The 24,519-nt window shown below is 42.4% G+C and overlaps 2 protein-coding genes across 2 annotated transcripts in view; both read left to right on the top strand.

Moving 5' to 3' along the window:
* The first annotated feature begins 2,076 nt into the window (after nucleotides 1–2,076).
* On the top strand, nucleotides 2,077–8,457 carry LOC142368685 (fibronectin-like). The gene is made up of 9 exons (XM_075450882.1): nucleotides 2,077–2,110; nucleotides 2,430–2,600; nucleotides 2,753–2,983; nucleotides 4,312–4,539; nucleotides 5,230–5,487; nucleotides 5,994–6,251; nucleotides 6,718–6,975; nucleotides 7,679–7,936; nucleotides 8,273–8,457. Exons 1-9 carry the CDS (start codon nucleotides 2,077–2,079, stop codon nucleotides 8,455–8,457), a joined length of 1,881 nt encoding a protein of 626 aa, XP_075306997.1.
* Nucleotides 8,458–9,116: 659 nt separating this feature from the next.
* Nucleotides 9,117–24,519, top strand: part of LOC142368687 (fibronectin-like) — a 104,187-nt gene continuing 88,784 nt past the window's right edge. Inside the window, exons 1-6 of the mRNA XM_075450883.1 lie at nucleotides 9,117–9,124; nucleotides 9,175–9,182; nucleotides 9,287–9,544; nucleotides 10,097–10,354; nucleotides 10,552–10,809; nucleotides 12,700–12,957. Of these exons, the coding sequence (XP_075306998.1) occupies nucleotides 9,117–9,124; nucleotides 9,175–9,182; nucleotides 9,287–9,544; nucleotides 10,097–10,354; nucleotides 10,552–10,809; nucleotides 12,700–12,957 (1,048 nt within the window). The remainder of the gene's footprint in view (nucleotides 9,125–9,174; nucleotides 9,183–9,286; nucleotides 9,545–10,096; nucleotides 10,355–10,551; nucleotides 10,810–12,699; nucleotides 12,958–24,519) is intronic.

Below are 24,519 nucleotides of genomic sequence, written 5' to 3' on the forward strand. Positions count from 1 at the left end.
TGACGTCCATGAAAAAAATGCTGAATTAGTTGACTCATTGCTCAGCGATGATAAATGCTTTCACATAAAAAGAAAACGCTAGCTCGCTCACTTTAAAGCCTGTCCCCCTCTTATTTCAGATTTTTCCCGGAGCCTAGAATGCCACCTCAAGCGTCTTCTAAACTGCACAAGCGCAGTGGCCTCTTGCAAGTGAGACAAGTGTATGGTTTGTGTGTGATTGTGTGCACGTGAGCGAGCATGTGCGCAATCGCACTCAATGATCCTTTGGTTTCAGCCTGATTTTGTTCAAATGTATCGTATTCACTGATCTTTGAGATAACTTTGTTTGTGTAGAGTAGCTTCATGGATCATGTCTGAGTTATGATTAAGGAATGTCTGAGTCATTCCTTTAGGCCTTTCAAGTAATCACCACATATGTTATAGACACCTTCTTTCTGTGAAGAATGTTGTTTGTCCGGGGCATTCCCAGTTGACTTGAGGAAGCAGGATTGCAAAAACTAATTATAATGAGCATCATAATTCATCATGACCATAGTGACTTAAAAAGCTCTTATAATTGTTTCTGAGCAATGCGCACTACGAGTAAAAAGAGTCCAACTTACCCAGAAACAGTGTGTGTCTGATCATTTAAGCAGGGGGAATAGAGCAGAATGTTTTATCACCACCTGGTCTAACAGCAACATGAGAAACTGTCACAGAAACATAATCTATGAATTCATGCTCTAAGATTAATTTTTTTGGTACTGCTGGACACAACGATAACAGCACAAGGGATTTATTCTTTGAAACAAGTCTCAAAGAATTGTATATTTAATTTAACAGATAACAAAGTCCACCTGTGGAGGACGGAAAGGTCCTCCACAGGTAAAAGTCACTTGGATAAAAGTCATGTATGAAACTGCCAGGGAAATCTCCTGAAATCTGTGAGCAACTTCCCTCTCAACAAAACAATGTGTGCGTGCATGAGTGTGTGCCAAAGGTTGTGAAACTGCCAGAGTGGAGGAGAGTCAACTGCATTGCATTTTATCTATTTATTTTTTCTAATTTGTTTTGTTTTGTTCCTCAAGCACAATAAAACAGACATAAATTGTTTTACAATATAAACAAACTCCAACACGTGCAGTGGCTGAACTTGCTCAAGCTGAACCAAAGGGTTTATATATTCTCAGCCTTCATGCTCATCAAGCCCCATGCCAACCAAAATAATAAGGAATGGAAGGAAAAGGTGACACCTGAGACTACCTATTCTGTCTAAGATATTTTTTTTTACATTGATGACTCCTCTCTCAAACAGACTTTACTGTCCGAAATGTGTAAATTTACTGCCCAATGTGGAGTACCCACAGTGTCCAATTTCTATACCCACTTAATCCAACTGTCAAAGCTCAGAGCATGCTGTAATGCAAATTAATCACAACTTCTACCATAGGTTGAAATGATTTAATTATGCCAAACTGAACAGAATAAAGAAATAGCTTGATGGATTTAAAAAAACATATTATAGTAAAGAGGTATTCCTCCATTTAAGCATGCTTAATAAAAGAAGCACATTCAATTTTCAAAGATTAAAGTAGCATGAAAGGGAATTAATGACATCAACAAGTGTGAAGGTAAAGTGTAAGTGGGACCCCTGAAAGCCATTTATTGTAAAAGAGAAATGATGCAGATCTATGCTTTTCATGAACTCAAAGTAAAACAAGTTGGACCACATTACCTTCTCAGCCTACCAGAACAGTATAAAAAACCCAGATATTAAACTGTTAAACTTCCTGGTTCCTGAATGGCAGTCTTTGTGTCACCAGCCTGTCGTCAGTAATTATTTATACCACACACAAGCAGCTGGGCACCATCAAACCAGCTGAAGTGCAGAGGCTCACATTAGCTGTTACTGTGGCTTCTTCATGCTGTAAGACTGGTAAGTGCAATTCATACAGTATTTGCCACGCTTGATAAGGATTAGTATTATGCATTATACATGTATTGGCTGTAAAATAAGATTTTATTAGATAAGTTACTTTAAAGTTGAATTTCAGTATTAAATCATGAACAATGTGCATCTTTCCAAAGGTTGAAATCATGGATTATAGGCTGATCATCGTTGTGCTTACAGGTTGGTGCTTTTTGTTTAATTATTCTGGCTTGTTGTTTTTTTTGTTGTTTTTAGTTTTCAGTGGAAGATTGTCCTTGTGAATACATGATAAGCATAATTAGATTCCAAAGTGTAACAACATACATAAATAATAGCACCGTCCTTCTAGCTCTTCACTGTTCTTGTGAGACTACCTGCACGTACCAGGAAGTTTGAACACAAAAATCTCATACATGAGGAAAAGACTTTGTCCATGAACCCTCCTTGTTCACAGTACCTCTTCACATAAAATGATTAATGATTAATGATAATCCAAAAACTGGAATTCGTTTTATTTCAGGAGCACTGCTCAGTGTTGCCGTTGCCCAGTCTCGTCAGTACTACTTTGTGAGCACGCAGCTGACCTGGACGAGTGCTCAGAGGGTCTGCAGGCAAGACTTCACTGACCTGGCCACCATAGAAAACATTGCTGATGTGAATGCTGTTCTTCAAACCACATCAAACTATGCAGGTGAGTTCTTAATTGCGGAATTAGAAGCATGAAATATTCAGTGACACAACTACCAAGTAACATCTGAGGTTTTGAAAGACATTCTGAAGTCATCTGCATTTGAGAACAGGTGTTACTGCAGTTCTTTTAGGAGCAAACTTCTTTTTGAACAGGCAAGGCTTGGATCGGTCTCTATGATGAACAGGTGAACAGCTGGAAATGGTCCCTGAATGACAGCAGCTTCTATGGTGAAGGAGAGACAGCTTTTAGAAACTGGTATCCAAACTCACCTAACAATCTTGGTGGACAGCAGCACTGTGTTAGATTACTTCTCTTTTCTGGAACCACTTTCAAATGGGATGACCGTGAGTGCAGTGACCTACGACCTTTCGTGTGCTATAAAGGTAAGTTTTTAGGCGGCAAAAATTGAGAAATGAATAATTTTCAAATGATCTCATTTTTAGTTTCCATGACATTTCCAGAGACATAAAGCTTGGTTATACAGATATTATATGCATGAGATTTTATTCCACTGACTGCAAATCACAAATTCTGTAATCAGATCTCCTTTTTTCAGCATCAGTTCATCTGGCATTGCAGTAACCTGTTTTTAACTGTTACTAAGTTCAGCCTGTGTCTGTGTACTGTGTCTTTACAGGTATAGTAAATGGCTCACCATCCTTTATTTTCAATCCAAACATATTGAATTGGACTGATGCTCAGAGATTCTGCAGGGAGAACTATATAGATCTTGCCAGGTACAGTTGACATGAATGAATACTCCCACATAATGCAGCACTGTGCAATACACATAAGATTGTATATGTTTTTATGAGTTATTCTAGTGTCGGTTTAATGTATCCATCAAAACCTTAGATACCTGCATGCAACACTATATAATATTTCCAAACAACCATAAAAGTCACACCAAAGTATGGAGTGTACTTTCTTTGTTTTGCTTCTCTTAAGTTAACCTTGATATTATTGTTATGCTGCTCAATTTCCCCCACAGTATACGGAATTCAGCAGATGAGAGTATAATCGTGAACCTAATAGGTAATACCTCACCATGGATCGGTCTATATCGGGAAAAACTGTGGTCCGATGGCAGCACTTCTCTTTTTCGACACTGGGCAGCCGGAAGGCCAAACATGGATCAGGAGCGGTGTGCTGCTGCAGCGTTCGATGACTCAGGAAGATGGTTGGATGAAAGCTGTACCCAGAGTTTACCATTCATCTGTTACAGACAACGTAATGTGTCTAATTTACCCTCTCTCACACTTCAAAAGGGATAATCGTTGCATTTGAAATAGTAAGAAAAAAAAAAAGGAATTCGCATATATTTACTGCTAAATACTGTGAATTAACAGTTCAATATTTTAAGTGAAAAAGCATGTTTAAAAATTCTCTATCTGGACATTACTGTTATGAACAAAATGAAAGAAAATATAGATTTTGCGTACATAACATGCTGTAGATTCAAATTATGGTGCGATTTAAATAAAACAAAAGCAAAAATATTTCTCCCACATGTTTGAAAGGGAAAGGAAGATTTTCAGTTTGGTTGTAAAATCACAGCCAGATGTCACTAAATTCTGCATAATGGCGCACACTGCATGACATATCAAACAGTTTTTGTTATTTGATGTAATGTCTTGTTCTCTTTACGGATCAGTTCCGCCCAAAACGGACAGCTTCAAACCATCAGGAGAAAAGAATAATTTCTCCTGAGTGATACTGGATGAGACCAGTATCACTCTGCAGTGGAATCAAGTGAACAACAATGTCAGCTTTGTTCTCCAGTTTAATGGTACAGAGACAAACATCAGTGCACCAGATGGAGATGGAGCAGTAACTCACACAGTCTCACCTCTCACTGCTGGAACTAAATACACATTCACTCTCTTCTCTGTGTTTGAGAACGTCAGAAGCAGTGGACTACAGCTTACAGCTGTCACTGGTATGTTGTCTCATATCATCATTATAGACTTTAGCAACTCTTCACACATCATTTATTTCTTCGTGTCCCAATGCAAAATAAAAAAGCATCTGTCATGACATCATCATCCATCATGAACATAACCCCTGCCTATGAGCAAGTTTTACAAGCATCAAATAAAGAAAAAACAGCTACTTCACTCCACCATTTCTGACCAGTCAGATGACCAATCAGATCCGACTCAGCCATTCAGGAGAAGGTTCTTAGAGTGACAGAAGCTAACCTGAAATGTTTAGAACCGAAGGTGAAAGCAATTGATGCAGCAATATGTGTTGTAATAAATCAAAAATAGTCAATTTTTTTACTTTGTTTCTTTTCTTCTTTACATTTAAGAACGGAAACTGTTGAAGCAGAAGCAGACAATGAAACTATGAACATTCAAATTAGGAAAATATTGTTTGCAAAGAGCAAAATCACAGAACTCAAAGGTCCTTTAGAGTTCAGAAACTCGTGATTTCTGAACACATCTTCTTATCAAAAAGAAGTGCTGTGATGTAACTGAGTCTTCAATATCCTTCTTCATGATGCAGACAGTTCTGAACATTTGTTTCTTGTTGACACAATTAGATGCAAAAATTAAAGATTGTTTAGTTGTTTTCGTTATAAGGCTGACTGGAACCACATTTCTGACCTTCTCCTTTTCTTTTGCAGGTCCTCAAAACACAGAAAGCATCAGACCATCAGCACAAGATGAGACCAGTATCACTCTGCAGTGGAATCAAGTGAACAACAATGTCAGCTTTGTTCTCCAGCTTAATGGTGCAGAGACAAACATCAGTGCACCAGATGGAGATGGAGCAGTAACTCACACAGTCTCATCTCTCACTGCTGGAACTAAATACACATTCACTCTCTTCTCTGTGTTTGAGAACGTCAGAAGCAGTGGACTACAACTTACAGCTGTCACTGGTGAGAAGTTTAATGTGATCAGTGTTTTATGAACCAAGTATATCTGACTGTTGTGTTTCCTGTGTGGACAATAAAATAAACTCTGTTATGTTTTATACATTTTAAAGACAGTTCTTTGGATAAAGTTTTGATTCATTTGATTTTTCTAAATGTTCCTGTCACTCATCAGGTCATTCAAGTTAACTGCAACCATTTTATCATCAACAGCAGCTGTAAACAGCAACAACAAGCTATTTTTAATTAAAATGAGCTCAAATGAAGATTAGTCAAAACATATTGTAGTTTATTACTGGTCCAAGTGATTCAAATAAATTGACCATTCACTATGTTTTTGGAGGGGGAGCTGTGGTTTTCATTTTATGATCACCTTCTATATGTATATTGCTTTTTATAATGACCTCTCTCCCGAACATGATGCTGAATATAATGTTCAGTAGAAATGATGCAGCTTAACACTTGTGAGCCATATTTATAACATTGCTCTTTACTCTGTTTTTCTCAACTAGCTCCAATAAATACTCAAAGCTTCAGACCATCAGCACAAAATGAGACCAGTATCACTCTGCAGTGGAATCAAGTGAACAGCAATGTCAGCTTTGTTCTCCAGTTTAATGGTGCAGAGACAAACATCAGTGCACCAGATGGAGATGGAGCAGTAACTCACACAGTCTCATCTCTCACTGCTGGAACTAAATACACATTCACTCTCTTCTCTGTGTTTGAGAACGTCAGAAGCAGTGGACTACAACTTATAGCTGTCACTGGTGAGATATAATTGATAATAAGCGCATTTTAGAAAATGAATATCTGTGCATAGTTGCATTCTGTGTGTATCGTAACATCAACATTGAAATGTATTATGCAGTTTAGATGCAGTTCTTTCATCAAAAAGTTGACAAAGAATTATTTTACCAATTTTTCCCTCATTAACTGCTGCCTTTTTATCATCAACAGCAGTTACAAATTGAAAAAAAAGCTCTCATTAGCATCAGTAAACACAAAGAAATATTAGCACAAGCATGTCATACTTTTTCTGATCCTCCCACAAGCGCCTTTATCACAAAATTTATCGTGGTTTGTTGTTTCAACTGCATGATCAGCCACTAGGGGTTTTATATGGACCTTTGCCTGAGCACACTGTTGATGTAGTGTGTACCAGAAATGGTGCAGCTTCAAAACTTTGAGTCCCATATTTTTAAAGATAATCACTTTGACACTTTTCTCTCCCAGCTCCAATAAATACTCAAAGCTTCAGACCATCAGCACAAGATGAGACCAGTATCACTCTGCAGTGGAATCAAGTGAACAACAATGTCAGCTTTGTTCTCCAGTTTAATGGTACAGAGACAAACATCAGTGCACCAGATGGAGATGGAGCAGTAACTCACACAGTCTCATCTCTCACTGCTGGAACTAAATACACATTCACTCTCTTCTCTGTGTTTGAGAACGTCAGAAGCAGTGGACTACAACTTACAGCTGCCACTGGTATGTTGTCTCATTTCATCATTATACTTTAGCAGTTCTTCACACATCATTTTTTTCATCGTGCTCCAATGCAAAATAAACAAGTATTTGTCATGACATCACCATCAATCATGAACATAACCCCTGCCCATTAGCTAGTTTTACAAGCATCAAATAAAGAAAAAACAGCTACTTCACTCCACCATTTCTGACCAGTCAGATGACCAATCAGATCCGACTCAGCCATTCAGGAGAAGGTTCTTAGAGTGACAGAAGCTAACCTGAAATGTTTAGAACCGAAGGTGAAAGCAATTGATGCAGCAATATGTGTTGTAATAAATCAAAAATAGTCCATTTTTTTACTTTGTTTCTTTTCTTCTTTACATTTAAGAACGGAAACTGTTGTAGCAGAAGCAGACAATGAAACTATGAACATTCAAATTAGGAAAATATTGTTTGCAAAGAGCAAAATCACAGAACTCAAAAGTTCTTTAGAGTTCAGTAACTCATGATTTCTGAACACATCTCTTGTCAAAAAAGAAGTGCTGTGATGTAACTGAGTCTTCAATATCCTTCTTCATGATGCAGACAGTAGTTCTGAACATTTGTTTCTTGTTGACAGCATTAGATTACAAATTAGATACAACAATGAAAGATTGTTTAGTTTTTTTTATTATAAGGCTGACTGGAACCACATTTCTGACCTTTTCCTTTTCTTTTGCAGCTCCTCAAAACACAGAAAGCTTCAGACCATCAGTACAAGATGAGACCAGTATCACTCTGCAGTGGAATCAAGTGAACAACAATGTCAGCTTTGTTCTCCAGTATAATGGTACAGAGACAAACATCAGTGCACCAGATGGAGATAGAGCAGTAACTCACACAGTCTCATCTCTCACTGCTGGAACTAAATACACATTCACTCTCTTCTCTGTGTTTGAGAACGTCAGAAGCAGTGGAGTCAGCACCACTGCAGCTACTGGTAAGATAACTAACTTAATTGCTATGACTCCCAGATTATTAGCTCAGACCACCATTATTCGTACTTCTATATATCACCTAATTTGAAAATATCCATCTATCCATCCATCCATCCATTACCTTCCGCTTATCTGAGGTCGGGTTATAGAGGCAACAGCTCCAGGAGGGAAACGGTTGTACGCCCTCTTCTAGTCCACAAAATGCTTATAGACTGGATAGTCAATCTCATCACCTCTTTTTTAAAAGTTGCGTCGTGTTATCCCCTTGTATTTAAAGCACACTCTCCCCTCCCCCATCTTAAAAATGAGAACCACCACCTTGGTCCTTCACTCCACAGACGTTCTCCCAGACTTCCATGTGATATTGAAGAGGCGTGTCAGCCAAGACAGCCCCACCATGTCCAGGGCCTTCAGCATCTCAGTGTATCTCCTCTCCTCTCTGCATCTTAATGGGGGAAAGTTTTTTTTAACTACTTTGGCCATTTCTCCCAAGATGATGGACGAGTCTTCCCCAAATCCTTAGACGTTTCGTCCTCAATGAAGGACGTACTGACCAGATTGAGAAGATCATCCATCACTTGACAATATTCTCAGCAACTGTCAGCAGTTCTCCACCCAGGCCAAACACAACCTGGGATGGACCGCCAAACTATTTGCATTACATTCTCGAGGCTACCTGAAAGTCCTTCTCCATGGCCTCGGCAAATTCCTCCCACGCCTGGGTTTTACATTCAGTAAAAACCAATGCTGCATCTCTTTTAGCCAGTCAGTACCTGTCAGCTGCTTCAGTTGACCCCCGATACAACTAAGCCTCTAAGAACTCCTTCTTCAGCTTGATGGCTTCTCTCATCCCTGGCGTCCACCAACAGATCCTCGGGTTACTGCCACAGCAGGCATCGACATCCTTTAGGCCACAGCTCTTGGAATCTACATCCACAAGGGAGGTCTTGAACATGGTCCATTCAGATTCCATGTCCCCATCCTCTATTGGTAGATGAGAACAATTCTGCTGGAAGTTTTAGTTGAAGATCTCATGAATACGGGCCTCCTCTAGACATTCCCAGTTCACCATCACTACCCCTTTGGGACTACCAGGTCTGTCCATCAGTCTTCTCCACCAACGTATCCAACTCACCACCAGTTGGTGATTGGTTGATAACTCTTGAGCCAAGTGTCCACGACATGCGGTCGTAGGTCTATTGATACGACTATAAAGTTGATTTTCAACCTTTGTCCAAAGGTGGCTTGGTACAAGGTACAATTATGAACAGCATTATGCTGGAACATAGTGTTTCAATAGGGAAGGATCATGATTTAATGGGATGAATAAACCTATTGCTTTTCTGTCTCAGCCCCTCAAAACACAGAAAGCTTCAGACCATCAGCACAAGATGAGACCAGCATCACTCTGCAGTGGAATCAAGTGAACAACAATGTCAGCTTTGTTCTCCAGTTTAATAGTACTGAGACATACATCATTGGACCAGATGGAGATGGAGCAGTAACTCACACAGTGTCATCTCTCACTGCTGGAACTAAATACACATTCAAACTCTTCTCTGTGTTTGAGAACGTCAGAAGCAGTGGACTACAACTTACAGCTGTCACTGGTGAGAAGTTTAATGTGATCATTGTATTTTGAACCATGTATATCTGTACAATGTTGTATCTGCTATTCAGACAAAAATTAAACATTATGATCTCTTTTCAAATCCTGAGATGTTCTTTAGTTAAAGAGTGGTTTTAAAATTAAGCTGCAAATTGTTCCTTCCACTTAAAAACGCATTTTAGTTACACTGTAGTAGCAGCACTTTCAATGAATAACCGTAGTTTCCAATGATAAAATGCTTTTTATCAGTTCCAATAATCTTGAAGAAACATGAGTAAAAGCATGTTTGTATTTGTCTGATTTTACAATAATGGAAACTATCAGTGAGTAAATATCTATACTCAGCAACAACACTCAAACAGTCACAAATGTTTTGAGATTGATGTTTATACAGATTCATGTACATGCATTCTGTTTTCTCATGTATTACAACTGTAATACTGACTTCTCGTCAAAGCTCAATCATCAGTGACATGTGCAATAGAAATTTTGATGTTAAAGCTTTTATGCACCATGTTTATTAAATTGTTAATTGCCCAATTTTCTCTCCCAGCTCCAATAAATGCTCAAAGCTTCAGACCATCAGCACAAGATGAGACCAGTATCACTCTGCAGTGGAATCAAGTGAACATCAATGTCAACTTTGTTCTCCAGTTTAATGGTACCACTTTGAACATAGAGGCACCAAATGGAAATGGAACGGTAACTTTCACAGTCTCATCTCTCACTGCTGGAACTAAATACACATTCACTCTCTTCTCTGTGTTTGAGAACGTCAGAAGCAGTGGAATCAGTATTACTGCAGTGACTGGTGAGATAACATAAATAATGAATATTTATAACGTTTCTGTCAATAAATTTTAGTTAAATCTCCCTATCAACACTCTAATTGTCTGACTTTAAAGCCTTTTTTTTTCCTAATCATAGTACTTTTAAAGTGTTGCAAGACGCATTACTGTGTACATAACAATCAGAAAGAAATGACTCAATTCTCATTTTTTTTGTCAGCTCCTCAAAACGCACAAGGCTTCAGAAAATCAAGTCAAGATGAGACCAGTATCACTCTGCAGTGGAATAAAGTGAACAACAATGTCAGCTTTGTTCTCCAGTTTAATGGTGCAGAGACAAACATCAGTGCACCAGATGGAGATGGAGCAGTAACTCACACAGTCTCATCTCTCACTGCTGGAACTAAATACACATTCACTCTCTTCTATGTCTTTGAAAATGTCAGAAGTAGTGGAGTCAGCACCACTGCAGCAACTGGTAAGATAACTAACTTAACTGCTATGACTCCCAGAATATTACCTCAGACCACCATCATTTGTACTTCTATATATCACCTAATTTGAAAATATCCATCTATCCATCCATTACCTTCCGCTTATCTGAGGTCAGGTTTTATAGGCAACAGCTCCAGGAGGGAAACGGTTTGTAAGCCCTCTTCTAGTCCACAAAATGCTTATAGATTGGATAGTCAAACTCCCATGACCCCTTCCGTCACCCTGCGAGGGTAATGCTCTGGTCCACTGTTCCACAACCTGGGTGAAAACCACACTGCTTCCCCTGAAACTCTCGTCAGATAATCAATCGGAGCCTCCTCTCCATCACCCCTTTTGTAAAGTTTCCCAAGTAGGCTGCGTCGTGTTATCCCCTTGTATTTAGAGCACACTCTCCCCTCCCCCATCTCAAAAATGAGAACCACCACCTTGGTCTGCCACTCCACAGACTCTGACTTCCATGTGATATTGAAGAGGCATGTCAGCCAAGACAGCCCCACCATGTCCAGGGCCTTCAGGATCTCAGAGTTAATCTCCTCAACTCTTTGCATCTTTTTGCGGGGAAGTTTTTTTTAACTACTTTGGCCATTTCTCCCAAGATGATGGACGAGTCTTCCCCAAATCCTTAGACGTTTCGTCCTCAATGAAGGACGTACTGACCAGATTGAGAAGACCATCCACCACTTGACAATATTCTCAGCAGTTCTCCACCCAGGCCAAACACAACCTGGGATGGACCGCCAAATTATTTGCATATACATTCTTGAGGCTACCTGAAAGTCCTTCTCCATGGCCTCGGCAAATTCCTCCTACGCCTGGGTTTTACGTTGAATAACCACCAATGCTACATCCCTTTTAGCCACTCAGTACCTGTCAGCTTACCTGACTCCCGCCCTCTGGTATTCGCATACCATCTGGGACGAGCCCACAACCGACATGATTTCAAATGGGGCTATTTTTTCTAAAACTCGTGCATGTGATTGGATGAAGAATCTGTCCGTCATCTTGACTGACACGCCACTTCAGCCACTCCCAATGACTCAACCCGTGACGTAGCTCAGAGCTTACCTGACTCCCGCCCTCTGGAGCATGAATGGGCGGCCATAACGCGGCCATAACGCCGCCCATTAATCCAAAGTCCCACCCAGCGATTAATGATTGGCTCTGATTATTTTCTAATCGGACGAAACACATATGACTCCCAGGCTCCTCAGATGGTTGTGTGAGGAAAGGGAACGCCCCCGCGTGTAGTTGGTGAACGCAGCCAGATGACGTGAGTCAGGTTACCTGTCAGCTGCTTCAGTTGACCCCCGATACAACTAAGCCTCTAAGAACTCCTTCTTCAGCTTGATGGCTTCTCTCATCCCTGGCGTCCACCAACAGATCCTCGGGTTACCTCCACATCAGGCATCGACATCCTTCAGGCCACAGCTCTTGGAAGCTACATCCACAAGGAAGGTCTTGAACATGGTCCATTCAGATTCCATGTCCCCATCCTCCATAGGTAGATGAGAACAATTCTGCTGGTAGTGTGAGTTGAAGATCTCATGAATACGGGCCTCCTCTAGACATTCCCAGTTCACCATCACTACCCCTTTGGGATTACTAGGTCTGTCCATCAGTCTTCCTCACCAACGTATCCAACTCCCCACCAGGTGGTGATTGGTTGACAAATCTACCCAACTCTTCAGCCAAGTGTCCAAGACATGCGGTCGTAGGTCTATTGATACGACTATAAAGTTAATTATCAACCTTTGTCCAAAGGTGGCTTGGTACCAGGTACAATTATGAACAGCATTATGCTGGAACATAGTGTTTCAATAGCCAAGGATCATGATTTAATGGGATGAATAAACCTATTCCTTTTCTGTCTCAGCTCCTCAAAACACAGAAAGCTTCAGACCATCAGCACAAGATGAGACCAGCATCACTCTGCAGTGGAATCAAGTGAACAACAATGTCAGCTTTCTTCTCCAGTTTAATAGTACTGAGACATACATCATTGCACCAGATGGAGATGGAGCAGTAACTCACACAGTCTCATCTCTCACTGCTGGAACTAAATACACATTCACTCTCTTCTCTTTGTTTGAGAACGTCAGAAGCAGTGGAGTCATTATCACAACTAAAACTGGTAAGATGTCTCACTTCATTAATCTGACTGCCCATCCTTTGTCCCCTGCTTACTGCCTAAAAGTTTAAGCAGAATCTGTATAACAACTGAAATGAGGGAAATGGATGTTTATCAGATGTCTATCAGCTGTGAGCTCTAAGTGGCAGTTGAGGCTTTTATGGTGATCCAAAGTGCAACATTATACCTCACTGAGACTGAAAATGTAATAAAAAAATTCTCAAACCATCATCATTTAAGGAAAAAGTGCAATCCTATAGACATAACTGTGCCACTGTGAGCACTGTAAGGCTTATCTTCACATTTTGCTGTGACATTTTTGCTAACATACAGTCAACTTAAAAACAGCCTCCTCTGATTTACATTAGAAATCTTGCACTCAGTTTGCTATGAAGTCTATGAAGCATTTGTTGGTATCCCTGGAGGCTCCTAGGTAAAAAAAAAAAAAAAAAGGTATTGGTCTATCAGTCAAAAGAGTTCTATTGTTGGACAGGATACAAATGCGCCCATGTGTTAATGAAAAAAGGATGAAGTAAAAAATCTGGGTGCTATGACAGTTTTCCCCCCTTTTTTACGTGCTTAAAGTATTCAGTTCGGGGCCATCTTGTGCTACGGGGATTAAAATGGATGTAGCTGTATGCTGTAATGAAAAAAAAGTTAAAACTGTAAAAACAATAAATTGATTTAAAACTGTAAAATGATGAAAGTGCTCTGGTTCCACATGTCAGGACATGTATAAAAAAGGTTAGCCAATCCCATCAAATAAGTAATCTTAAGTAAGTTATCCAGATTGTGTGCAGTCTACTGCACACAATCTGGTTTTGCATGAAAAAAAATACTGCAGGGCATTTCTTGGTTCATTTTGGTGTATTATATTGAAAAAAATATATATATATTTTTTTGAACCCCCCCTCACCAGATATTTTTCTGTTGCCAAAAGGCAACGTTGTGCGTTAATGGTATAAAATGACATGGGGAACATCCCATTAACAGAACAATAGAGAATGGCAACAAAGAAGTATTTACTTTTTATTTTTTAACACTTTACATACTGAACAAACAGAACTGTCAAACAGAACATTTTTAACACATTATGACATGATAAACTGAATAGTTCCTCATGTAGCTCTATTTTCATCTCATTCTGTGTGAAATTTAATGAAGCAATAGCTTTGAATCGTTAAGCAGAGGTGTACCTTGCACTTTCCGGGTGTTCCTGTGCACCCAGGAACCCTGCATCTTCCCTTTTTCTCAGACATCACTGGCCAGTGGGACATTTTGTCCAAGTGGACATTTTGTCCAAGCGGACATCTTGGTTGGGGATGGGAGCTGTTTGTTGGGGTTCTGGGAGTGTGGTGGTTATTTTTCCTTCCACCAGGTGGTAGTCAGGAGCACGGTGGCTGAGGCTGGCATCTGACGAGGCACACCTGCAGTAACTTACCATCATCAAGGAGGAGCATTTAAGGAGATCGCTGTCAGTCCTTTGGCGCCTGATTGTTGCCATAAGTGGTACTTCAAGCCTGTGAAATACCTTTTCACAAACCCGTCGAGATACCTTGAAAACTTACTTGTTGTGTTTTTTGCTTCCAAGGTTTTTCTGTTTTCTGAAACCAAGCTCGGACCTTTGTATCCAGTACACAAACCTGAAGACTCTCCCAAGACCTGGACCTGATTAACTACTGGCAGCCTTGCTCTCCTTACTGCTCCCGATCGAACCCTGTCCGCTCTCCACCGTGCTCTGGAACACCCCTCTGGATTCAAACCCTCAACCTCCAGAAACCCCTCAGTGTTTATCTACCCCCCCAAAGTGGATCCGCATCTAAGAAACTTTAAAGCGGCAGTAGGCAACTTTTTTTTAGTCATATTAGCTTGAACTGTCATGGGATTCTGGAAGTAGAATATTAAATAGGCTGTTTAGGAAAAATAACGAAATCTGTAGCTCCCTCTGAAGCCTGAAATCATGCTTGCAAAAACCGAGCGCTCCCGGCTGTTTTTAACCAATCAAGTTAGGGTGGAGGAATCCTACCTGTCAATCACAGCTTGTGCACACGCTGCTGAGCGTGAGTCTGCCCCAGCTTGTGTGCGCTCACACTGGTGTGAACTCACGTGCACAACCTCGTCCACAGAGGGGGAGGGGTTTGGGGGGCGATTCGGAGCTTGTTAGAGGTTGGGGGAGGGACCTGAAAGTTGTATCAGTTCGAATTTTCCGACTTTAGACTCGTAATTTTGAAAACTTGCCTACTGCAGCTTTAAGTCTCCAGACATCTTCATCCTGCTCAGAAAACCTTCTCCAGACTCACCTGTGTATCTGTTTCAGTCCCAGTTATTCCTGCAGCTGCTGTGGTGCCAACCCCTGACTGAATTCACTTCCTGGAAAGATCCACTCCATGAAAAACAATTTTCCTCACTTTTAAAATAAACACTTCAAACTATCCAAACTCTTGAGAGTTTCCTGCATTTGGGTCTGACAAACCAGAGAAAACCATGACAGAACAATCAGGCCATCCAGACCCAGCAGAGGCTCTCAATAGAACCTTAACAGAACAGCACCGACAAATTCAGTCACATGACAATATGCTTCATGCTCTACACGATCACTGCAGAACCGTTGATCAACGTCTGGAACGACTAACTGGTTTGATTCAAAACTTGCAGCCTAAACAGTCAGCTTTACCAGTAGACGGCGCCTCTGCTCAACCATTCATTCCACCAGCTGTTCAACAAGTGGTTTCCCGTGACGTCACCTCTCCCAACTCGGAAAAGTTCTCTGGGGAGGTTAGTTGTGGTGGATTCCTTTTTCAATACTCTCTTGTTTTTAATAGATCACCGCAGTCATTTCCGACCGATGAGTCCAAGATCGCCCATATTTTGGGTCTTCTTTCTGGAGAAGCTTTAAAATGGGCCGAGGCTCGGTTTCAAAATCCGACCCGCTTCGGCTGCTCTTTTCAAGAGTTTATAGATGAGTTTAAACTCACCTTTTCCGAGGAATCAGACGAGACCTCAGTTTCCAGAAAATTATGGAACTTAAAACAAGGCTCCAAATCAGTGGCTGAATTCTCCGTAGCGTTTCGCACTCTCGCAGCAGCATCCGGATGGGACACCCGAGCCCTAAAGACAGCCTTCTTCCAGTCGCTCAATGATTCTTTGAAGGACGAATTGACTGTCCTTGAGGAACCCAAGACACTAAATGATTTGATTTCCCTAACCACAAAAATAGATAATCGCCTACGTGAAAGAAGGAAGCAGAGGGGCGAGAAACAGAATTTTGGACCAGCTAAGTTATCTTCCTTCTCCAAGACCACTAGTCCATTAGTTTCATCCCTTGGCTCAGAACCCATGCAATTAGGTAGAACCCAATTAACTCCAGAAGAACGACAAAGACGAAGGAACTCAAATCTGTGTCTTTACTGTGGCGAAATTGGACATTACATTGCTTCATGCCCCATCCGCCCAAAAGAGAGGGCCCGTCAGTAGATATGGGTAACTTGACGGGCCAAAAATTCCCGACTTCATCTCCCCGACTTAAACTCCCGGCCGTCATCCAATTAGACAAAGACTCACTACATCTCACCGCCCTTATTGCCTCTGGTTGCGAGCAGAATCTTATAGATAAGACTTTGGTGGAACAAGCTAGGATAGAAACTTTCAGACTCCCTACACCTCTGAAAATCTCAGCCCTAGATGGGAAAGAGTTACCCAGAATCACTCACCAAACCAAACTAGTCCAGCTAATTATTTCAGGTAATCATCATGAAATGATCTCCTTCTTCGTCACTTCCCACTTCTGATCCATCCATAATTCTAGGATTCAATTGGCTCCAAATGCATAATCCCCACCTTGATTGGGCTAGGTTAAGTATCCAATCATGGTCCACTAACTGTCTCTCTACCTATTTGCAGTCAGCAGTTCCATCCAACCAGTCTCCGGCCGTCCAGGAGGAGGTGGACCCCAGTAATTTGGCTTCCGTCCCAGAGGAATACCATGATCTAAGTCAAGTATTCAGTAAATACCGAGCCTTATCTCTTCCACCTCACAGGCCATTCGACTGCGCTGTTGATCTCCTCCCAGGAGCTCCACTACCCTCTAGCAGACTGTATAACATCTCGCGCCCTGAACGTCAAGCTATGGAGAAATATATAAATGAATCACTAGCTGCTGGACTCATTCGACACTCATCCTCCCCACTAGGAGCCGGGTTTTTTTTTTGTAAGTAAAAAAGATGGATCACTCAGACCATGCATAGACTATAGAGGACTAAATCTAATCACTGTTAAGAACAAATACCCATTACCTCTGTTGTCCTCAGCTTTTTAACACGTCCAAGGCGCAACCATTTTCACAAAACTTGACCTGCGAAATGCTTACCATCTCGTCCGTATCCGCCAAGGGGACGAATGGAAGACTGCCTTCAAGACTCCCCTGGGACACTTTGAGTACCAAGTTATGCCATTTGGCCTTTCTAATGCACCCGCCGTTTTCCAAGCCTTAGTCAATGATGTCCTCCGAGATTTCCTGAATGTTTTCGTTTTTGTATATCTAGATGATATACTTGTCTACTCGAAGACCATGTCCGAACATCGGAACCACGTTCGCCAAGTTTTAAAACGCCTGCTCGAAAATCGACTATATGCCAAAGCCGAGAAGTGTGAGTTCCACAAGTCCTCCGTCTCCTTCCTGGGTTACATTCTCGAGAGCGGACAGGTTCGATCAGACCCTGAAAAGATCAGAGCAGTTGTGGATTGGCCCGTCCCAGAGTCACGTAAACAATTACAAAGGTTTCTTGGCTTTGCCAATTTCTATCGGCGATTCATCAAAAATTACAGTCAAACCGTCGCCCACCTAACAGCACTAACCTCTACCAAAGTACCGTTCACTTGGACCACAGAAGCAAACTTGGCCTTCTCCACATTAAAACAAAAATTCGCCCACGCACCCATCCTAATCCAACCCGACCCATTAAAACAGTTCGTTTTGGAGGTGAATGCTTCAGACACTGGAGTTGGGGCAGTCCTGTCCCAACGATCTGACCCTGACGGAAAATTGCATCCATGTGCTTTTTTCTCTACCAAGTTGTCTTCTGCAGAAAAGAACTATGATGTGGGCGACCGCGAACTCCTAGCTATTAAATCAGCACTAGAGGAATGGCGTCATTGGCTGGAGGGTGCTGAACATCCCATTCTGGTCTGGACGGATCATAAAAACTTATCCTATCTTCAGTCAGCTAAACGTTTGAACTCACGTCAGTCCCGTTGGTCTTTGTGTTTCAACTTTTCAATATCTTATCGCCCAGGATCAAAGAATACCAAACCCGATGCTCTGTCTCATCAGTATTCTCCAGATGACTCCAACAAGGTTTCTGCTCCCATCCTTCCCCCTACTTGTACCATCGGTTATCTAACCTGGGAGATCGAAAACATGATACAGAAAGCACTCCAGTCTGAACCTGATCCCGGTAATGGCCCACCTAAGAGAACGTACGTACCTTCTGCTGCCCGCTCTAAATTGATACACTGGTCTCATAGTTCCAAGTTCTCAGCTCACCCAGGCTCCAGTCGTACTATATCCCTCATCTCACGAAAATATTGGTGGCCATCTTTACACAAAGACGTCAAGGAGTACGTAGCGGCTTGCCCCGTGTGTGCTTGCCACAAGCCTTCTCACCGTCCTCCAGCAGGTTTATTACAACCACTACCCATTCCCAAACGACCATGGTCTCACATCGCTGTCGATTTTGTCACAGGACTTCCGTTATCCCAGAGCATGACCACTATTCTCACCATAATTGACCGTTTCTCTAAAGCCTGTCACCTCATCTCCCTCAGGAAACTGCCATCTGCCTTCCAGACTGCCCAGCTCCTCATGAAACATGTATTACGGTCATGTATTCCGTCTTCATGGCATTCCTCAGGAAATCCTATCTGATCGAGGCCCACAGTTCATTTCCCAGGTATGGAAACAGTTTTGTTTTGCTCTTGGTGCTAAATCTTCTCTCACTTCTGGTTACCATCCCCAGTCTAACGGACAATCCGAAAGAATGAATCAAGAGCTGGAGTCCACCCTTCGATGCCTTTCCCACAACAACCCGTCTGATTGGAACAAATACCTATCATGGGTAGAATATGCCCACAACTTGCATGTTTCCTCAGCTACCGGTCTATCACCGTTTGAAATCTCTATTGGATACCAACCGCCACTTTTCCCATCTGAAGAAAAGGACTTTTCAGTAACCTCTGTGCATCATCACATCCGTCGCTGCAAAAATGTCTGGAAGAATACCATCACCACATTACAACGCACCACAGAACAGAATCGTCGCTTCGCTGACCGAAGACGAGTCCCAGCGCCTCACTATTCCTCGGGACAAAAGGTTTGGCTGTCCTCACGTGACATCCCTTTCAAGTCCGTTTCCAGGAAACTTGCCCCTCGCTATATTGGTCCTTATGAAATAGAATCAGTCATCAGTCCCGCTGCGGTTCGTCTCCGTTTGCCCCCTGCACTCCGTATCCATCCATCTTTTCATGTTTCCCAAATTAAACCCGTCCAGACCAGTCTCCTTTGCCCTCCAGCCGAACCCCCTCCTCCCGCCCGGGTCTTTGAGGGGCACCCAGTGTATTCGGTCCGACGGATCGTGAACTCCCATCGGCGGGGTCGGGGCTGGCAGTACCTCGTCGATTGGGAGGGTTACGGTCCTGGGTGCCCCGTTCATTCATTTGTGACCCCTCCTTAATTACCGACTATGAGGCTTCTCTTCCATCCACTTCGTCTGGGCCGCCAGGAGGCGGTCGTTGAGAGGGGGGTACTGTTGGGGTTCTGGGAGTGTGGTGGTTATTTTTCCTTCCACCAGGTGGTAGTCAGGAGCACGGTGGCTGAGGCTGGCATCTGACGAGGCACACCTGCAGTAACTTACCATCATCAAGGAGGAGCATTTAAGGAGATCGCTGTCAGTCCTTCGGCGCCTGATTGTTGCCATAAGTGGTACTTCAAGCCTGTGAAATACCTTTTCACAGACCCATCGAGATACCTTGAAAACTTACTTGTTGTGTTTTTTGCTTCCAAGGTTTTCCTGTTTCCTGAAACCAAGCTCGGACCTTTGTATCCAGTACACAAACCTGAAGACTCTCCCAAGACCTGGACCTGATTAACTACTGGCAGCCTTGCTCTCCTTACTGCTCCTGATCAAACCCTGTCCGCTCTCCACCGTGCTCTGGAACACCCCTCTGGATTCAAACCCTCAACCTCCAGAAACCCCTCAGTGTTTATCTACCCCCCCCAAAGTGGATCCGCATCTAAGAAACTTTAAGTCTCCAGACATCTTCATCCTGCTCAGAAAACCTTCTCCAGACTCACCTGTGTATCTGTTTCAGTCCCAGTTCCCTGTTCTGCAGCCGCTGTGGTGCCAACCCCTGACTGAATTCACTTCCTGGAAAGATCCACTCCATGAAAAACAATTTTCCTCACTTTTAAAATAAACACTTCAAACTATCCGAACTCTTGAGAGTTTCCTGCATTTGGGTCTGACAAACCAGAGAAAACCATGACACTGTTGGTCCCTGCCTCCTCTTCTTCTCCTCACATTGGTGTGTGACTCCACTGGGTCACCCTCTCTTTTTCCCCTCATTCTCAAATTGGCACAGACTTTGTGCCATCTGGGATTTAAAGGCATAAAGGGCCATGTGGTCACCTCTTGCCATCCCGCTCTCTATGCAATCCAGACGATAGAGTAGCCAGCCTGTCACCACCACCAAGTCAACCAAATGAAAGACGAGGCGGTGATACCATTTTTTTTACCTGATATGTATGCGGTACAACGGAATCAAGCAAATCAACACCCCCCATGTGTTAGTTGTATGTTGACACAACTGCAGGACATGCCACTTGAATTACTTTTTGTTGCCGTTTGTCCCATCGGTCAACCTGGGACATGGGCTGAGCTCCTTGGTACGTACTGAGGAGGGTAACAGGCCTGTTGTCGTACCACCTCACGGCATACAACTCAGTGGAGCCAACTAATGCCATTTTTTTTTTCTTGGAAGGACCCACGGCCAGCCTTTTTCAGATCCTCTTCCTTCACCATACAACTGCCTGGCAAGCAGTTTAGGCGCACCGTGCCCACACAATGGATGCCTGGCTGCGCCAACACATGCATTAGTTTGACGGAGGTAAACCAGTTGTCGAAAAACATCTTGAAATTTTGATGTCTTGGGATTGGTTCGGCTAAACAAAGCACCACATTCCCACTTGCCCCTATATCTGCCAATTCAGGTGGATGTACAGCTTTTCCCACATACACCTCCAAATTGTATGAAATGCCATTGGATCCACAAAGAAGTAGAAGTTTGTACCCCCACTTCTTTGGCTTACTGGGTAGGTACTGCTTAATTCTGCGTTTCCCTTTAAAAGGTACCATCTGCTCATCGACACACAGCATCTCCTGCATTGGAATTTCTCTCAACTTGGGCAGGATATGATCGAGGAGAGGGCGAATCTTGTACAGCTCATCAAAATTGGGCATCCCTCGTGTAGGGTGGCTGTTGTTATCGTTGAAATGGAGATTGATGGTCTCCCACCGCGTAAGGGACATCACATCAGCAACTTGGGCAACACGTGTACTGCGGCTCCAATACATTCAGGTTGCTGGGAGGCGGAAGAGGGACATATACATTACTGTACCAAGGAACTGTTCAAGCTCATCAACTGTAAGGTTAAGTGGCTTGGCTGGATTTAGTTGCACACTGTACAAGTTGGTTTCTTGAACAACGGACTCCATTAACACTAGAACTACCAGGATTTTTCTGCCTACCTAGAAGTACCAGAGAGGGGTCAATTGACAACAAAGTATATGCTATATTCTACATGTTTTTTTATGAATTTTTATGTTGTAGAGTTGTGAAATTATTTTATCAATGAAGAAATTGAGCAGCCTTGCTTTGTTGTCTACAGTAGTAGATCAACCCTCATCTTACTTTGAAGCTCCCAGCTCCCAGAAGTGACGTCGACGCAGCTTTAGCAGCAGAAAAGCTATCAGGCTTGTGTTGATAATAATAAACTCCTGGACTATTTTCAAACTTCCAAATGCATCGTTTTGTGAGTACAGACCATATTTGTACTACTGTAGAAGTTTGGTGTCATGGCATGTGATTTTAGTGTGGTAATTTTGGAGATACTGCCAGGATCCATTAACCCTTGTACGAAGCTATTCGGGATAACTCAGTAACTCAGCTGATGTTCAGCCAATATCGAAAAAACTGCGGGTGGGCTACTTGACTGGATATCACGGTTCAAAAGACCCCAGGTGGAATCTACTCCGGAGTATCGCTTTAAATAATTTTGCCCAACGGTGGCAGCAGCCAACAGGAGGCATAAATTAACCTAGTATTAGTATTTTGTCAAAATTAATTTTTTTTTCTGGTGTAATACAATTTCGTTTAAATTATTCAATGTTATTTTAATTTCATGTATATATTTACTTTTTTATCACAACGTCTCGGTGCTCTCTGAGGCCCCCTGGTGGCGTGGGGGCCCTAAGCGACCGCGTAGTTGGCATGTGCCTTGGGCCGGCTCTGTGTAAATGAAAAGCTTATGATCAACTTTAAATACTCTGTCTGTCAACTTCTATTTTCTGGCAGTTATGTGTTGTTACAACCAAATCTACAAACTATTATGTTTTCCAACAATCAAGTTTAGATATAGCGTCATACCCCTGATCTCCTTTTCTGTCTCAGCTCCTCAAAACACAGAAAGCTTCAGACTATCAGGACAAGATGAGACTAGTATCACTCTGCAGTGGAATAAAGTGAAAAACAATGTCAGCTTTGTTCTCCAGCTTAATGGTGCAGAGACAAACATCAGTGCACCAGATGGAGATGGAGCAGTAACTCACACAGTCTCATCTCTCACTGCTGGAACTAAATACACGTTCACTCTCTTCTGTGTGTTTGAGAACATCAGAAGCAGTGGACTACAACTTACAGCTGTCACTGGTGAGATGCAATTGATAATAAATATATATAATATTTCTAACGTTTTTGTAAATGAAATTTAGTTATATGTCCTTACCAACAGTTAGTTATCTGACTTTAAAGCCTTCGTATTTCCCAATCAGACAAATCTTAAAGTGTTGCAAGATGCATTACTCTGTACTGTATAACAATCAGAAAGAAATGACTCAATTCTCATTTTTTTTTGTCAGCTCCTCAAAACGCACAAGGCTTCAGAAAATCAGGACAAGATGAGACCAGTATCACTCTGCAGTGGAATAAAGTGAAAAACAATGTCAGCTTTGTTCTCCAGCTTAATGGTGCAGAGACAAACATCAGTTCACCAGATGGAGATGGAGCAGTAACTCACACAGTCTCATCTCTCACTGCTGGAACTAAATACACATTCACTCTTTTCTCTGTGTTTGAGAACGTCAGAAGCAGTGGAGTCAATATCAATGCAGCTACTGGTAAGATATCCAACTTAACTGCAATTATGCTCAGAATATTACCTCAGACCAACATCATTCGTGCTTCTATATATCACCTAATTTGAGAATATCTACCCATCCATGCATCCATCCATTATCTTCCGCTTATCTGAGGTCCGGTTGCAGAGGCAACAGCTCCAAGAGGGAAATGGTTCGAAGCCCTCTCCTCGTCTTCAAAATGCAGATAGATTGTATAGTCAAACTCCCATGACCCCTTCCGTCACCCTGCGAGGGTAATGCTCTGGTCCACTGTTCCACAACCTGGGTGAAAACCACACTGCTTTCCCCGAAACTCTCGTCAGATAATCAATCGGAGCCTCCTCTCCATCACCCCTTTTGTAAAGTTTCCCAGGGAGGCTGCGTCGTGTTATCCCCTTGTATTAAAAGCACACTCTCCCTTCCCCCATCTCAAAAATGAGAACCACCACCTTGGTCTGCCACTCCACAGACGCTGACTTCCATGTGATATTGAAGAGACGTGTCAGCCAAGACAGCCCCACCATGTCTAGAGCCTTCTGCATCTCAGAGTGAATCTCCTCAACTCTTTGCATCTTAATGCGGGGAAGTTTTTTTTAACTACTTTGGCCATCTCTCCTAAGATGATGGACGAGTCTTCCCCAAATCCTCAGACGTTGCGTCCTCAATGAAGAACTTACTGAACAGATTGAGAAGATCATCCACCACCTGACAATATTCTCAGCAACTGTCAACAGTTCTCCACCCAGGCCACACACAACCTGTGATGGACCTCCAAATTATTTGCATATATATTCTTGAGGCTACCTGAAAGTCCTTCTCCATGGCCTCGCCAAATTCCTCCCACGCCTGGGTTTTACGTTCAGTAAAAACCAATGCTGCATCTCTTTTAGCCACTCAGTACCTATCAGCTGCTTCAGTTGACCCCCGATACAACTAAGCATCAAAGGACTCCTTCTTCAGCTTGATGGCTTCTCTCCCTGGCGTCCACCAACAGGTCCTCGGGTTACTGCCACAGCAGGCATCAACATCATTCAGGCCACAACTCTTGGAAGCTACATCCACAAGGGAGGTCTTGAACATGGTCCATTCAGATTCCATGTCCCCATCCTCCATTGGT

The sequence above is a fragment of the Odontesthes bonariensis genome, chromosome 19 (assembly GCF_027942865.1).
Source record: "Odontesthes bonariensis isolate fOdoBon6 chromosome 19, fOdoBon6.hap1, whole genome shotgun sequence".
In the NCBI taxonomy this organism is placed as follows: domain Eukaryota; kingdom Metazoa; phylum Chordata; class Actinopteri; order Atheriniformes; family Atherinopsidae; genus Odontesthes; species Odontesthes bonariensis.